Source organism: Dromaius novaehollandiae, chromosome 1, assembly GCF_036370855.1.
Source record: "Dromaius novaehollandiae isolate bDroNov1 chromosome 1, bDroNov1.hap1, whole genome shotgun sequence".
Lineage (NCBI taxonomy): Eukaryota > Metazoa > Chordata > Aves > Casuariiformes > Dromaiidae > Dromaius > Dromaius novaehollandiae.
The window spans coordinates 65,059,088-65,076,002 of record NC_088098.1 but is presented as its reverse complement, the minus strand read 5'-3'; the positions used below and the strand labels follow the sequence as shown (position 1 = coordinate 65,076,002).

The window sequence follows — 16,915 nt, the reverse complement described above, 5'->3', positions numbered from 1 at the left end:
TGACAGGAGGTCAGACTCTGCTAGCTAAAAAGGAATAATAGTACCAGTCAGTGTTTTGATTTCCAAGGGCCCATGAACACACAAGCTTTATATTCTAGGCCTGTAAATAACCCACTTCAAACAGCCGTAATATTTTGAACTGTGGCCATGTAAAGTAAATACAGGTGAGACTGACCAGCACTTGAATGGAAGCCTGTCTTTGGAAGTAAGGAAGTAATCTGTGTGAATGAATTAGTTACTTCCCACCTTCTGTTTTTCTCTATTCTGGCTGAAGCAATAAGCTGAAATGCTCTGGAAGGCTGGACCTAAAGTCCAAGCCTTTGTGCTTATGGAAAATTCCCTGGCTCTTTCTTGCAAGAGCTTGGGAGTCACTGTGAAAATTACATTTTGCCTTTGGAAACTGGATTGAATAAACTGGTCTTCTCACTGCTTACCCTGCTATCATTTAGTCTTGCTGTGCTGTGTTAAACAGCTGCTTTGCTGCACCCCAGAAGTGTTGCTGAATACAGCTTATAATTTATAAATCAGTTTAAAAAATGTCAAAGAGCTTTGGAATTGGTCTGGGGGAGCTAGTGCATTTTCTCAGGTGTCTCTTCTTTCGCAGTCTCAAAGTACTGTGCTAATGATTTGCTGGCTGCCAAATGGTGAAGTCTGAAACTTGGACTGACAATTTCATAGCTTCCAAGTCTTTTCCTTTAACTAAAAAGACATATCAACAAGCTTTCAACATAAGCCATTATTGTCCTATGTCACTTATTAAACTGATTGAACAAGGATCCTGACCACTGAGAACACATTTTCAGTTTAAAAGAAGCGAGAAAGAGCTGATTGGGGGGGAATCCAGTCACTCTTCTCTGTCAGTCTCTGTATGTTAATGACAAGTGGCTCTATTAACTCCCACCCTGCTCTACCTGCAGACACTAACACTCTTATTCACCTCTGCAGCTGAGAACTGCCATGATCAATGGGGAAACAGGCTACCTCTCTATGGATGTGAAGGTCCCTGTGGATAAAGGGGTAAGAAATTATCTTTCTGTTCAAGTCACAAGCAGGAGGGGATGGGAAATGGATGCTGAAGAACCCCAAAGGATGTGGTTTCTAATGTTCAGCATTTCTGAATGCGAGGATTTTATTGTTTTACCACATATATAACACATATGCTAAAGACATAAAATAGAGCATCGTTAGAAGTATTCTTCATACCTACCGACATTCTGCTCGTACAAAGGTGTTGGAAGTGCTTCACAGCTCCCTACTTTGTCCAGGCAAAGCCAAAAAGCACATTGTTCATTGCAGGGCTGTCAAAGGAATCAGAGAGCTTTAAGAGTTTAGAGATGGGGAAGGTGTGTTGAACTGACCTACACAGAAAGAGTTTTGGAGGCTCTTTTGCAACTCCCTTTCCCTCCCCAAAAACACTCATGAAAATTTTTCTCTCACTCTGTCAGAATACGATTTCCTTTAACCAGGTCCAGGATTAAATTTCTATGCAAATATTTACAGATATTTTATGAAAAATCCCAGTGAAATGGAGACTTCTGAATGCTCCCTCCCAGCTCTAATGTAAGGTTATACATCCTCTGTTGGAATCAGTGCAAAACTGTCCTAGGCATTAGGTTCACTGGTACTTTTTCATTCAGGTTTATTTAACTCTCCCAAAAATTTTGGCTTTCATTATTTCTTCTTAGGAAGTATTCCAGAGTCCTGCAAGTTACACCGCCCAGAAGTCTTCCATCTTTCAGGAAAATTCTCCATCTTTTACGAAAGAGAATTTTTTTCAGCAATCGGGTTGGCTGAACTGCTCCTGTACTAAGCCACTGTCAGCACTAGTTCCAATAAACCAATTGCTCACAGTCAATGCCATCTCTTAATGTAGATATCTCTCTGTCTCCTCGGCATGGTTGCTAGATCTTGTAACTACACTGTCTTTCCCTGTTCTTGGTGTTCACAACTATCAGGTACCTGTCAATAGATTTGCCCTCTCTCTCCTGGTCCTTGCCAACATATGCATTTGAAATACTTGCACACTTTTCAGTCCAAGCAGTTCAGCAATTATTTTTGTTCCCTTTGTCTGTTGTATCACTTCTGGTACACAAATACCAGAGCTTCTCTGAATTATTTGAGTACTGCTTCCCTGTTGCTCTGTAGAGAGCATCTATTCTCTGCAACAGGACATTTCTGAACAGGGAGCCTCAAATCTCCTTTCTGCTGTCTCTTCATATTTTTCCTCTCTCCTTAGATGCCCCAGAAGTGCTGCTTTGGCTTTTATGTTTCTTAACTATTTTTTCCACTGGACTTTTTTTTAACTGAATCCCGTGCTTTCTTTTTATCCCATTTTTCTAACTTTTGGGGCTGTTGAGATTTTTTCTCAGTATGCAGAGAAATGCTGTTTTATTTTGCCTTATAGATCATTGTATATTATGGCTCCTAAGACAGATTCTGTCTGCTCCTCTCATTAGATCATCTTCTTGATACACTGTTGTTTACTGTTTCTTTCTGTTTATGGTACAGCAGTTGGTTCTCACTCTACATCTTATTTAAGCCCACATTAATTGATTCTTTAAAATAAAATTTCATGAGAAGCTGTTTCAAGTGCTTTATATAAACCCAGATATATTGCATGTCCTTTATTCCCTCTATGCATTAGCTTTGTTACTCTGTCAGAAAAGCGATCAAGGTTTTTTCCAGCAAGATCTATTCTTTGGAAGTCTAGATTGCTTATTTCTCTGGCTTAACCTCTTTCCTCATTCTGTCTTTGTGCACCCTCAATAACATTTCTTCTGAGTCATCTGAAGGCATCCTTTTAGTTCAGTATTTTAGGGACATATTTCTGCTCCCCTACCTAAGGAAAAAATGTAACAAGAAGTAGCCTCAGCAAGAGATGTTGCCTGTTTTATTCTGCAACTCTGTGAGCCTTATGAAGCACAATAGGAGATCGAAGCTGAGCACGTGACAGTTTTACTTTTATCTGAATATACATGGAGCAGGGACCAGAAGTGAAATTTCTCTATTCCCTCTAGTACTCTGCTAGCTGATGAAGCAGAGCAGCAGTTGCAACAAAGGAAGCGCTGACAGAGCCTTAAAACAATGGGAATGAGAGAGTCAGACAGCGGAGCAAAGGGTTGAGTGAAGGGGATAGAAAATATTCTGTCAGCCATGTAAAAGTGATTCCCCAGGTTGATCAAAGGAAGGCATTGGGAACGCAGTGAGACAGACAGAGAAAAATAAGGACCAAAGAGAAGGGGCAGTCCTTAAAGAGATCTGGCAGCAAAAAATGCCTTTGCTTTCAGCTAGCAGACAAAAGGATTGAGACTGTAAAGGTAGGAGTGAAAGCAAAAGAGCAAGGACATGTGTAGGAGCTGTGACAAACCACTGCTAATAGCATTAGTGAGGAGTGACTGCCCAGCACAGTCACAATATCAGAACTTGAAATACACACGTTTCCAGACCATCGGTGCTGTTCGGTAGCCATCCCCTTGCCATGCCAAGGTGCCCGTGTTCTTGCCATCATCTCCCTTGCTCTGTGCTACACAGCAAAGTCCTGCCTGATCATCCTCAGTACCACTTGGCTCCAGGGTGTCTCTGCCTCTCACCCTTCCCAAGTGATGAGTGGTGTTATCTGCACGGTGTCTCAGGGAGAGCTGGGTGGCCATTCCCACCCCCTGCCCAAACAGAGGTCTACCCTCCTTCCCACAAGGCACCGGAGTGGTTGCATGTGCAGAAGAGGGGCAGCAGGAGGGGAACAAAGGACAAACAGACAAGCTCAGCTGGAAGAAAGGGTCTCGGACTCCAGGAGGAGTGGCACCCCCCAGGCCATCTGCTGCTGTGTCATTTACCCCAGGGGGAGGCCTTCACCCCCAGGTCTCCTCCTTCCCTGTGAGATCAGACTAGCAAGACTGTGGTGACCCCCACAGTCACCAAAATGCCACCGTGTAATGTTGCTTATCATGATACTTCTGGAACATCTCTGCTTGGCAAAAGGCTAGGACCATGTTGCTCAACAGTACATGAATGCCACGCAGAGAGGGAGGGGGCAAAAAGGGGCTGAGCTGTCTGCCACCTCCTCACCTTACTCCTTAACTCTAGCCCCCATCCGCATCCCCATTAGCCCATCTGCCTTGTGCACAAACTCAGGGCACACTGCAGAGCTTGTGCTTTGCACGTCTCTCTACCTCTAGTGCTGCACAGCCTGAGCTCTGAGCAGGTTAGGGCAGGCATGGCTTTCCCTGGGGAACAGTGAGTTTTCTGTATTCCTCCACTGTCTCACACACATCGTCTCACCTCATATTTTTGGAGTAGAGCTGGGATTTTAAATGTATTAGGGTTCATATACTGGCATAAGTGTTGGATAAAAATTTTCCAAAAACTTCTCTCCTTTGGAAAAGAGTTCCACTGAAATCAACACTTTCCTACAGGAAAAGGCCAGTCTGGCAAACAGCTGAAGTTCTAAATCAGCTTTCAAAAATCTGAAATGTCTTGAGTCAAAATGTCAATTCGAAACAAATATTATCATGTGTATCAAAATGGATTTGAATCAGCACTTGTGTTTTATTTTGAAAATGTAAATTGTTTCTTTTACTGATTTTTTTCAGAAAATAGGAATATGTTACTGTTTTCTCCCAATTTGGCATGAAAACAAGTGTCAGGAATCTCAGCATTTCCCATAAAAGTAGGGAGAGTTGGCCCCAGCTGCCCACCTCCCTGGCAAGCTGGGTTGCCATTTTGCCTCTGCTGACTCTCTTCCAACCCCACCCCCGCTCCTTCTTACTTGCCTCACAGAGACCCCAGTTCTGCTGGTGATGATGATGATGTGCAAAGCCATGAAGGTTGCTCTGCACAGCAAAAGAGCAGCAGGGCCCCAGCATGTTGGCTCAGATGGTGCAAGAGGGAGGACAGCTTCTCCTCTCCTTCCTGCAGCCTGCCTTGGAGCCCCAAAGCAAAGAAAGGTTTAACTGAAGGCCTATATGGAAACAAACATTCCTGAAAGTCCCAAGTTGCTGAATATGCTGAATACTGCACATTCTTCTCTGCCTCTGGCCAGTCCTCCTGGGTTGTGAAGTGTTGGTGCTGATCAACTGCTTTGGGACATACATCCCAGGTCGCCATCATCACTAGGGTCTTGATCTGTCAGATGGTTTCTCACATTCTTATTCATGCTCTTATTCCAGAAACGAGTTCTCTTCCTCACCAACGATTATTTCTTCACGGACATCAGTGGCACACCTTTCAGGTGAGCAAGGATTCGCATGTCACCAATACAAAGTATCAGGAATCTTTTCTTCGTAAAACTGGCTATGACTCATGAGTAGAGCAGTGTGAACAACTGATTTCTTTGTTCCTATGATCATTAAAAAAAATGATCTGGGGTCAACTCAAAATTACTACTAAGATTTATCTGAAGTTCAAAGTCCAAAAGCTACATTTTAGATAAAGCAGATTGTTTTATTTCAGAAAAATGAAAGATCTTCAATATCTGATTCTATTAAATATGTTATATGTTCTGATGTATGGTTCAAAACAAAACACTGTTATAAACTGAAAACTATAAAATATCACATGAGAAATCAAGTTAATTTTTATTTTCTGTTTTTTCTCCAGCTGAAATGGTTTGAAATTGGCAAGGTTTTAGAAACACTATTGTTGACCTAAATGTGCCACTCTGGCCAAAAAATTTTTGTCAAAAAATGCCGCATAGGTCTACAGACAGGTTTCTTACTCTGTTGCGCTGAAATTAGATTTCACTTGATCCTCTTTTGCTGATGATGTTCTTTAATAGCTGTAGAGGGAGTTAATGGCTTTTAGGGTTGTAATTGCAAGGAATGCAGTGTCATGTTCAGAGATTACACCTTCCCTTGTTGACAAGCCCTCTGTTTTCCCTCCTGCCTGCAGCCTGGGTGTTGTGCTGTCCAGGGGACATGGGGAATACATCCTGCTGGGCAACACTTCGGTGGAGGAAGGTAGGTTAATTTGGAACAGCCATATTGGTCCAATGGACAAGGAAGTTAATCTGAATTTCACTACTTCACTTCTACCCTCCCAGCCTGTATCTGTCAGCCTGCTACCTAACTGAATACTCAATATATTATCTGTTTTCAGGTTTGCATGACCTTCTCCAGCCAGACTTGTCTTTAGCCAATGAATGGTAAGTGGAGGGAATCCTGTCAATGATGCAGGACTTTGTCCTGAGATTGCTGGCAAAGTTCCCAGCAGTTTTGCTTGAGTTCACCACCCTCAGTGGCCTTGAGAAAAAGCACTATTATTCAGGGACTGCATCCGGAAGAACTGATGGTCTTGGGGCAGTGCAGCAGCACCTCAAGAATTCAGTTCCTTCCCTTCCTTTGGGAGATCACTCCAAGGCCTGACACATCACCCTGCTAGGAAACCTCTCCCAAGATCTATCCTCAGTCTTCTGTGCTCAAACTTATCTTTTTCCTCCTCATGTTGCTCAGAATTGTGCTACAAAACCTAGACTACGTCAAACCTGGCAGGAGATTTTGTTGCAAGGTTAGCTAGAGATTGAAATGCTTTTTAAAATCCTAGCTTATTTTTAGTTGGCATTCCTGTGAACTGAGCTTAGACCTAATTTTGAGTGAACATGGAGCTGATTTATTACCCCTGTTTCAATATCATGCATAATTTACGGGTTTGCTTGGTTTGGATGTGAAACAGGGTGAAGCATGGCACTTTCCATTTATTGCTGAGAGGTTTGGGATTTTCATGAACCCAAAATTCAGCTACACTCAGGCACATGAACCCAGCTTGAATCAAAGCCAAAACAACTATATTCAAGAAGCCCTGCAGCCCTTCAGACCTCTCATTACACTGTCAAGTTTCATAGGCAGCACACTTCAGACACATGCAGGGACTTCTCCTTCTTCTACTCCTAACCTGAGGTGTCAGCTTACCATGCTTTACATATTCATTTCTCTTAGACTTCTCTCATAAATCATTCCTTTCAGTCCCTTAATGAGTTGTAATTCTCTCTTATAAGCCCTTCTTTTCCCTTGTCCTGTCACTGACGTGGTCAAAACTGAAAGCAGAATTAGAAGTCTGGTTTCTTTTATAAAACAGAGTCCTCTATTTATAATACACCGTCTCACACCTCCCCCAGTCTGTGTCCTGATGCTCCTGGAGCTGTGTCCCTTTTCTTTGGGACAGCTTTTCTTGCCACTGTATCAAACTGCAAACTCCTTCCATGCCTCACGTTCTGTTTCTCTGTCTTTTGGCTTTTCCGGCCCTGATCCAGTGTTACACACACTGCATGTGGTCCCCTGTTTTCCAGATCGATCCATCACATTGTTATTGTTTTACACAGATGGGTACACATCTTATGCAGCATATATATAACTCTGCTGGAAGGATTTGGGACTGCTAAGCAGGTTGCATTGTTAGCTTATGCTGGAGGATATAAGAGCAGCCATATTAAGTTAGCACAGCAGTCACACTAACTGATGTTTGATTTTATCAGTAGGGCCTGAGTTACGGTGACACTGTTAGGTTTTAAGCAGCTGTGGCATGCAACAACAGCAAAATCTTTGCAGCCCAAGCTTTCTTGCTGAATCTTTGTTTGTAGGCTTTTTTTTTGGAGGAGGAGGAGCATTTGCTTGACTGTAATTTCTTTTTGCCCTTGTGGGCTTGTTTCCCTTCCCCACCAGGATTTACTGCATCACAGACATTGATCCAGACCACCGGAAGCTCAGCCAGCTGGAGGCTGTGATCCGTTTCCTCACCGGAGAGGAACCTGACCTGGAATGTGAGTCCTGGGTATCAAAAAGGCCCTGCTGGGATTTTCCTGTTCCCATCACAGTGCAGAAGGGACTGTGAGAAACTGATTGCTCTCAGACTGAGCTCCTGCGGCATCTGCTCACACAGGCAGAACTGAACTCAAGCCCAGCTTAATTCACAAATGGAAATGAGCTGAGGACCCACTTCCTTGTCTCTGTCAGAGAATTATTTTCCATTTTAAAACTGTCACATAACTTGGCCTTATTGAAGGTCTCTGCATAGGAAGCAGTGAAGGGTGAAAGGCTTGAATGGCGTGGGGAGGCTGCACACCATGTTTAAGGTAGACTGACCAGCAGCACTGGAGGGGGCGATGGCAGGAGAGCTGCTGTGACTATTCCTCTCCCTAGGGCTCCAGCTAGCATCCTACCGTGCTGCACTCTGCCATCTAGACAGATGGGTTCTTCCAGAACAAGCATTATTAATTTTGTTTTTCAAACGCAATTGGTAATTGATTTGGGGAGGAAAAAAGAAAACCTCTTACTGAATGATTATCTTTCCTAGTCCCCCTGCTGCTCATCCCTTGCGCCAGGCACCATTCTCTAAGTAAGTGCAGCCACACAAGCAGCTCATACAGCACCACTACAAAGTGGAATCTCTGCTGGGGGGGGGGCAGGCAGCTGTGCCTGGGGACTCCCTGTAGCAATCTAGCTTCAGGATGTTCTTCAGCCCACCCGCTCTCCATGGCTTCAGCCCTCTTAGGTATGCCAAATGCTGAATCAAGTGTTCGCATATCATGCTCCACCTGAGGGGCAGAAACCTCTGGCAGGGAGGTGGGAATCTCTTAAAACTGGAAACAAATGTAATCTAATAATTGTTTGTCTCTTACACAGTGTAAACAGACCCCCCCTTGGCTGTGTTTGGAGCAGACTGAAAGGAGGGAATGTATGAGTCAAAAAGGCCAGGGAGACAGAAGAAAATTTTAGGAGAGCTTAATGTGAGAAGCATGGAGATTTGGAAGTGTTATGGAGGAAAAAGAAACAGGATTTGGACATAGCCTAGATATGTGGGGGCCAGGGAAGGAAAGATCTGCCTGTGACCTCTGGTTTTGAGGTCTGAATGACAGCAAGGATGGGGGAATGGATCTTGCCAGCTGTGACAGAGAAAGTATAAGAAAGTTGGGAGCACTTGGAAGGTAAGATTAGGAGAACCCTGCAGGCTCAGCCCAGAAAGTGGAGGCTCAAACACCAAAACAGAGCGGATGACTCTGTCTAGAAAAGCACTGAAGGCAGCATTTCTGGAATATGATAGCCATCATATGCTCACAATATGAGACAAATGCAAGCAAGGCAATATAAAAATGAAACAGATCAAATCAAAGTTTAGTTTAGATACTCTTCTACAATGGGATTTTAAAGCATGCCATTTAAAGCATGATACCTCAGGCTTTTCCAAACACCTCTCAGTCCCAATTCAGACTGGACTAGACTGGTAGTCTAGACTGGCCAGAGCATCTGAGGGAAACCAGGACAGGACAGCATCCTGTGAGACCTGCAGGAAGGATGGAGGGTTAATGCCAAGAGAAGCCAAGGAGCACAAAGACAGAGCAGAGGCTACCAAAAAGCCACTAAGGGTTTTGATGGAAGCTGCTTGAGTGGAATGGGGTGACTGGTGTCCTCACTACAGGGCACCCAGAAGCAAGGCCAAGAGAAAGGATTTGAGGCAACTGCTGTGAACAGCCTGTTCAGTCAAGGAGAAGGCCAGAGAGAAGGTGTGGTGAATAACTTCATTGGAAAGCCTCTCACTGCCCTACTCTTTAAAACCCAAACCTTTCCATCAAGTTTAGAGGGGGACCAACATGATGATCTGCCTTGCTAGAACAGCCCCCAAAGCTCCTTCTCTGCGTCAGCACCATTTGCCTTAGCTGTAACACCTGCTCCTGTGCTCTCCACCAGGCAGGACTATGGATCCTGTCCTCAGCGCTGCAAGGGGCTACCTCTTTCCATGCCGTGTTGTTCCACTGCTCAGAGCCAGACAGATGGTCTGCAACAAGGGACTCTCTAAGACATCTAGGGGGAGGGCATGTCTTTCTCTGCTGATTCTTCTTCTCCTTTCTCCTTAGGTGATGAGGAGTTGGTCCAGGAAGTGTTGTTTGATGCGGTGGTCACTGCACCCATGGAGGCCTACTGGACAACACTAGCCCTCAATATGTCCACGTAAGTGTGTGAGAAAGAAACATGTAAAACACCACTGAAGCTGCATTTCCAGATATGCTTACCCAATGCCTGAAACAGTCACAGATGCTTACACCGTGTATAGGAAACTTTGGAAATGGCTCAGAAGGCACCGGTATCTTTCAGGAGTGAACTCCATCAGGTTGGGCCTTCTCAGCACTCTGGTGAGGTTTTTTTGGTAATGAAACATTCTCTTTAAGGTGACCCATGTTTGAATGGAGAATAATAGTGATGCAAAAGTGTCACTGCAAGGGGTGTTCAGCACCAGTTCATTGCAGCACCTAACAGGTGCACTGTGTTTTCCTCTATAGTTGATACAGTTTGGTATCTCAGGCCAACTAAGACCATTTCAGTTTGATGTTCAAAGTCAGTATGAGTATTTCTCTATGCACGAATTGTCCCTCTGAATGGCAGCAAAGTTGTTTGGCTTGACTTCCCATATGACTTTAGCAAAAAACATCCCAGTGGGAAAGGAATTTGCTCCTTTACCATCAGCAGAACAAAGGGAGTTTGATCTTGTGTCCGTTGGTGATGCCTTCAGGTTGAGACTCAGGAAAGGACAGGACAGACTGGCTTTAGAGGGCAACTTTCTACTTCAGTATTCCCAGTGTAGCACCTATTGCTTTTAATATCTAACGTCATGTCACACAGATCTTCTTTCAGCAGACAACGTACTATTTACACAGATGCATGGCCACAGGACTCTTGTCCCTGTTTCAGTTACCAGTATCCCTACTGCTGACACAGCTTAAGCCAGTGGCAACCCTGCTAGGAAATTTTAGCCAGCACACCCTTAGATGGCCACAGCAATAGGCACATCTCACTTCAAAGCTGCACCATATACACCACACTGAAGCAGGCGCTCCACCATATAGCTCTTCCATCTGTGCCCTTGATGACTCCAGCTGCAGTTGTCTGAGTCAATGTGCTGCTTCAGAGTAGGTCTGCTACTCGGCCTGCCTCATACAGGCCTGAGATAGCTGTTCTCTCTCTGCAATCCCTCTCCCTTATGTTCTACTTACAAAAGAATCAAATGAACAAACTTCAAAAGTGTGAATGCAGGCACAAGTCTAAGCCTGCCAATTGTTAATCAACGACCTGTTGCTGCTAGCAAGTAGAAGCCAGTGTCATTTCTGCTGTAAATGGGGTTACATTACAAATGAATTTGGAGGCTACTTCTCCAGGTGTGCTTCTAGTTTGAAAGGCCCTTACCTTGGGAGAGGGAGATAGCTCATGTTCTCAGAACTGTTTGCATCTGCTTGTATGTTTGTGTCCCACAGGAAGACTGAGACAGGCGTTGAGATGGCATTTCTGGGCACTCGAGCTGGACTAATGAGGAGTGCCTTATACGTGGGCTCTGAGAAACTTTCCAACAGGCAAGTCCCTAAACTGCATTACAGGGTTTCTCTCAGTTTCTGTGAAGGGATAACAGGAAATCACCACTAGTCTATTCTTTGGGGATGCAGAAATGGAAACAAGCAACACCTTGGTGGAGTGTGTGCTGCTTTATGGACTCAAGAGAGGGGTCCTTTGTCTTGCTCTGGTCCTTTTGAATATTTCTTAAAATACTGTCCCAAAGTGCATTCATTTAATTGTAAAATGAAAAATTTCAATCATTTGCTGACTTTAGTCAGCTGAGAAAATGTCCCCAGTTGCTACAGATCCCCAGGGCCATTTTTGCAGTGTAGAGGGCTCTGCACTCCGGTGCGCAGGAGACATTCCAGTCTGGCTAGGTTTGATCTTTCTTTCTCAGTTCCTCTCCCAGGTTTATTCTGTTCTGGCTCTTACGTTGCCCACATCACAGTAGTATCCCAATGCCTTCCAGTGATGCATTAAGTGATGTGACTGACATCTGTCATATATGATTCATTCTCTTGTCCTCTCCCTCAAGGCAAAAGTGTGTGTTCAGTGAAGGGTTCTGACATGGAAAGGGTACAGTTTTCATATTTGTTGAGTTTTTAGTGCAGGCTGGTGTGTGCTGCCATAAGAAAGGACAGGTCACAGAGGCATTACCAGCAGCTGGAGCAGAACAGGATGACATCAGTGGTGGCCCGTAGCTTCTTTGCAAGTGTTTCACTGTCTCTGAGTCCCCCAAACATGAGCTTTGTCTTCAGCTCCATTGTGCCCAAGGTGCTGTATGCGTCGGCCACACACTTCATGTTTTTGAGGCCGCCTTGGATAAGCCAGAGCCAGGCCTTGAGGACAAGGAAGAAAATGGTGTGTGCTATAGGAGGCTGGTACGATGATTCCCTATCCCACACTGCTCACCAGGAGCATTGTTGAGCACTTTGAACAGCAGCAGTCACCACATTTCCGTGACAGATCCCCGCATGTCACACGTGAGGCACTTCTGGAATCTCCTGAAAGGAAGGAACTGAATAAACAAGTAATTATTGTTATGTCAAAATATACAGGGGAATGAGAGTCTGAAAACAAAGCGGTTTTGTCAGGCAAGAAGTGAAGATCTCTAGGGAAGACAGTGACCTGCTTTTCGTGAGGGCTCTCCCAAGCGTCCAGCGCCTGCCCCGCCAAGCCCCGCAGGCCCGTCCCTTGGCCTGCAGCAGCACCTGTTTCCTCAGCTCCTCCACCCAGTGCGTCTCCAGGACTCCAACACGGAGCCACCGCGGCGACGCCTACCCTGCTTTTGTCGTTAATCTTGGGCACTGTCCAGCCTCCTTTTCTCACCTCTCCCTCTGCAGCAACTCACGGGCCCTGACCTGGGGGCTTCCCTCGCCCATCGGCTCCCGCCCGCACCGCCTCCGGCGCCCCCGGCGCCCCGCAGCCCCGGGAGACCGCGCCCGCCGCAGCCGCCGCCCCGCCGAGCTCCCGCCCCGCGGCCAATGGCCGGTTGTGGCGGGGAGCGGGGGGGAGGCGGCGGCGCCGCCGAGGGCCTCGGCCGGGGCAACAGCGGCACCTGGCGGGCGGCCGCGGGTGGCGCGGCGCGGTGGTGGACTGGGGGCGGCGGGCGGCCCCGCGGCGCTGCCCGGCGCCCGCAGGAAATGGCGGCGCGGAGGTGGGGGCGTGCGGGGCCGGTGGGCCGCGGCGCTCGGCGGGGAGCGGAGTGCGAGGCTGGGCAGAGAGTGCTGCCCGGCAGCTCGTCCTGACCTGCCTGGTGGCCTCCGAAACGGCAGCCGGGCTTTGTGTGGAAGCCTCACGCGTCTCCTCGGTGGGCTGGGGGTTGTCCTTGCTGTGCATCCCCACCGGAGCTGGTTCCTCGCCCCTGTGCGGGGTGCGAAGCACCAAGCCACAGAGTAGGCGCGTCCCACCCTGTCGGGCGCTGCGTTTCAGTCACGGAGGGGCCAGCGTGCAGCAGCCACCTACCGAGTTGTTTGAGAGGCCTCAGGACAAGGGGTGCTCCATGCAAGCAACTTTAATATTAAACTTTGCGCTCGTACTTCTGACCCAAATGTGCCCCAGAGGTTGCCTGTCCCCCCTCTGACTGCAGAGGAAGCCGCAGATGACGAGGTGCCACCGGTGGCTCTGAGAAGGGCCCAGCTGGTGGATCCAGCCCTGAGCGCTTCCTGCTGCATAAACCCGAGGAGAGCTGCTGCTCCTCTGCGCCAGGTGTAAAAGACTACTCTTTTTTCCTCTGGCAGGAAATTCCTCACGCGGAAGGACAAGGAAAGTATCTTCACCATGGACCACTTCCCTCTGTGGTATCGTCGGGCAGCTGAACATCCCCCTGGGAGTTTCATCTACAGCATCGTTTCAGAAGATGATTCAGGTAACCTCAACCTGAACATGAAGCAGGGAAGTGGGGAAAAGAAAGCTTATCATATGCTGTGCCCCATGTCATGTTCATCCTGGTCCCTTTATTGCCACCTCTTACACAGTGGGAAGTTCTGAGATCTGGCCGCTGGCGGTTTGTTAGCACAGGTATAGAGGCACGAGGCTCATGGCACGATATGGGAACTGGAGATGAAGGGAAGACACAGCTACAAACTGTGGGGAAGGCGTTCACAGCTGTGTAACATGAGGGTACAGAGGAGGTGAAGGACACAGGGAGGTAAAGGGGTAAACTGAGAGATTTAGAGAGGCGGTGGAGGGAACATGAGGGGTTGCAGGACATGTGAACCATAAGAAGGGGAAGTTAAAGGTATTGCAGAAGGGATTAGAGGGGCAGGTGTAGCCAGACCTGGGAGGCACATGTGTGTCAGGCCCATTAGCCACAATGATTAGAGTAATGGTCAGCCAAGACTGATGAGGGATCGGTGAGCTCTCAGTCAGAAGGATGTGAGTTTAGAGGGAGTCATTTCTTCTGTCACCGCTTTCCGTGACTAGAATATGGTACCTCTTACCCAGCAAAGGAGCTCAACCATGACAGACAAGCAGGGAGCGGCTTTTCAGTGTCCCTTGTTTAGGGTGTTGGTTCCTGTGAGCTCTCAGAGCCAGCTAGGACTTCCTCAAAGGCTGGAAGAGAACAAAGAGCCTAGAAGGATAAGATCAAAATAAAACACTGGTGTGAGACTCCTACACAGGAGGCAGAAATCCCCTCTGTGCTCTTCTCTGGCCCTCAGTACTCCATCTCTGTCACAGAGCTCAGCACTTTAGCTGTTAGAGCTTTTTGTGGCACAGTGGTGGGAGGCTGGTGGGTGGGAAAGCAAGTAGCAAAGAGGAGAAAATGAGACTGGGAGGCAAGAGATGAACCAGGATGTAATGGGAGAGGAGTGGAAACAGAAAATATGTGAAACCTTTCACCAAAATTTCTCTTTGCCCAGCACCTTTACGTCTTACTTGAAAGGGGAGTGTAGAGGGAGGGGGGGACACGGCAGGAGGGACCTTTTGCTGCCTTGCATGCCACCGCATTTGCTGTTTGGAATGGAGTATCGCTTAGAAAACCTGGTGGTAGCACCCTATGGTGCTTCCTACAGACTGCCATTACCCAGGCACCGGTAGTCACTGCTGACTAACTATTGGAGTTGTGGCTTGATTTGGCGTTCTTCAAAGTCATAGGTAGTTTTGCATGGATAAAGACTGAACAAAAGCAGCTACCACTGTCTTCTGTATTACACTGCTATTACTCGGAATCTTCAGTCAAGTTCAGGACCCCATTATGCTGGAAAGCCTAAAAGTACATTGGAAGAGGTAGTGCCTGGACCTGAAAACCTTATACTCTAAGCTGTAGGGAAGATAATTACTCCCTTTAGAGCTGGATAGTCAGGCTTAGACCGACTGTGATCCATGAGATCACACGAGATTACTGCGAAGATCCTGGAAATAATGCTCAGTTCTTCTGAGCCACACTGCTTCAGTGTCAGAGCAGAATCCGGGCCCTTCACTTGACATCCCATGGAACACGGGTGCCTCACCTTCTGGCCAGAAGAGGCCACTCAGTACCTTATGGGAGTTCTTGGGGATCAAATGCCAAAGTCCACTTTTCCTGTTTTCCACATGGCTCAGTGTATGTCCTCCTGACTGGAGGTGTTCGTGAAAGATGCACTTCTCATTGCATGAGAGAGGAGAGCCAGAAGACCCTTTGGGGAGGAGTCCAGCAGCAAATGGCTGGAGGCTATCAGAATAATTTATCCAGACACGTCCTTGCCAATGTCCAAAATCCCTGAGAGAAGGTAGCAGGGAATGCTCTGTGGGTCGAATACAACTGTTCTTGCAGCCCAGATCTATCCTGTGTTGGATGTGTCTTTTCTAGGGATAGTATGTGCATATTGCTTATTGAATCTCACTTGAGGGACAACAAGAAATTTGGGATTCACTATAAATGCAGGATAAGGCTCAAAGCATGCAAACATCAGTTGGCTGAGTATTTCTGTTTCACAAGGGCTTTGACAGTTCTGTCTGACACCCTTGAGGAAGTTAATCTGGCTTTAGTCCAAAAAAATGAGTGAGAGACTCCAGGCTAAACCATGGTAGCCACAGAATCGTGCTCAGGACACATGGAGTATGAACAAGAATGATAAAGGCAGAAATGAAAAGCAGTGACAGACTCTGGAGCTCTTGGGAAGGAAAGAATCCCCAATCCATCTGTCTGAGCAAGAGTTTCCTGTACAGAATGTGAGGAAGGAATCAGTTGCAGCCTAATCGGTCACACTGACCTTCAAACTGTCCCCTGGCAGTTTCAAAAGTGGTACCCCAGCTGAAGCTAATCTAATCACTAAAAAAATTACAGAAATGGCATCTGTCACATGGGCAGTTGCATTCTCTAGAAGGGAAAAAACTATTTCCTTATTAGCCCCTTAGGGTGCTTTTGTGGTTTGAAAGATGCTGTCCTCCAAACTCTAGGATTTTTCAGGGTTTAGGCCTCTGTAAACACTGACGTGGAGGTGAAATTGTGTGAGCAAGCTGCTCCCACTGCATTTTACTAATCTCTGGTGGTAAGCTAACTGAGTCTGCTGTATTTGTGTCTTAACAGAGGGAAGTGGCCCACCAGAAGTGGTGACAGTGAGCACAGCTGTAGCTGTGTCTGTGGATGGGAAGATGGGTATTGCTGCAGGTAGGACATTCTGATTCTCTTTTTATCTTGAATGAAATGGTAGCATCTTATATTGAGGGCGGGAGCTGAGAGCTGTTAGCTTGTCACTCAAGGGAAATGATGGTAGTGATCTTGAAAACCAGGCTAAACAGAGAACATTAGAACAGGTACTGAATGGCTAGTATGCTTTTTGGAAGGGAAACTGGCTGTTTGAATGGAAACTTCCCATCTTCAAGCTGATAACTTTGTGGATTGAGACTGACTTTGACCCTGGAGCATGACTAGGTTGAGAATTCTGTGCAGCTTTTGGACTGTTTGTGGAAGACACTTGTTTTTGGAAGAATAAGGTGTTCCTGCATCTCCAGTGCTATGTCAACTGAAAACTAACTTTTATGGTGGAATGGGCTTGCTGCTGGATTTGCAACTCATATATGCAGATTTCCATAATTCCCTTTGTATCTGACCTTTGAGTCCCTTTTGACACATCCTTACTAGACTCTATGTGCACTTTTGGGATATTTGTAGAACGTTACTT

General features: G+C 46.6%; 1 protein-coding gene across 1 annotated transcript in view; it reads left to right on the top strand.

Annotated features, from left to right (window-relative positions):
* CACNA2D4 (calcium voltage-gated channel auxiliary subunit alpha2delta 4) overlaps nt 1-16,915 on the top strand; it is a 134,008-nt gene that overhangs the window by 46,885 nt on the left and 70,208 nt on the right. Inside the window, exons 19-27 of the mRNA XM_064509925.1 lie at nt 946-1,017; nt 5,166-5,227; nt 5,887-5,954; nt 6,094-6,139; nt 7,653-7,750; nt 9,842-9,935; nt 11,234-11,329; nt 13,550-13,677; nt 16,321-16,401. Coding sequence (XP_064365995.1) covers nt 946-1,017; nt 5,166-5,227; nt 5,887-5,954; nt 6,094-6,139; nt 7,653-7,750; nt 9,842-9,935; nt 11,234-11,329; nt 13,550-13,677; nt 16,321-16,401 — 745 coding nt within the window. The remainder of the gene's footprint in view (nt 1-945; nt 1,018-5,165; nt 5,228-5,886; nt 5,955-6,093; nt 6,140-7,652; nt 7,751-9,841; nt 9,936-11,233; nt 11,330-13,549; nt 13,678-16,320; nt 16,402-16,915) is intronic.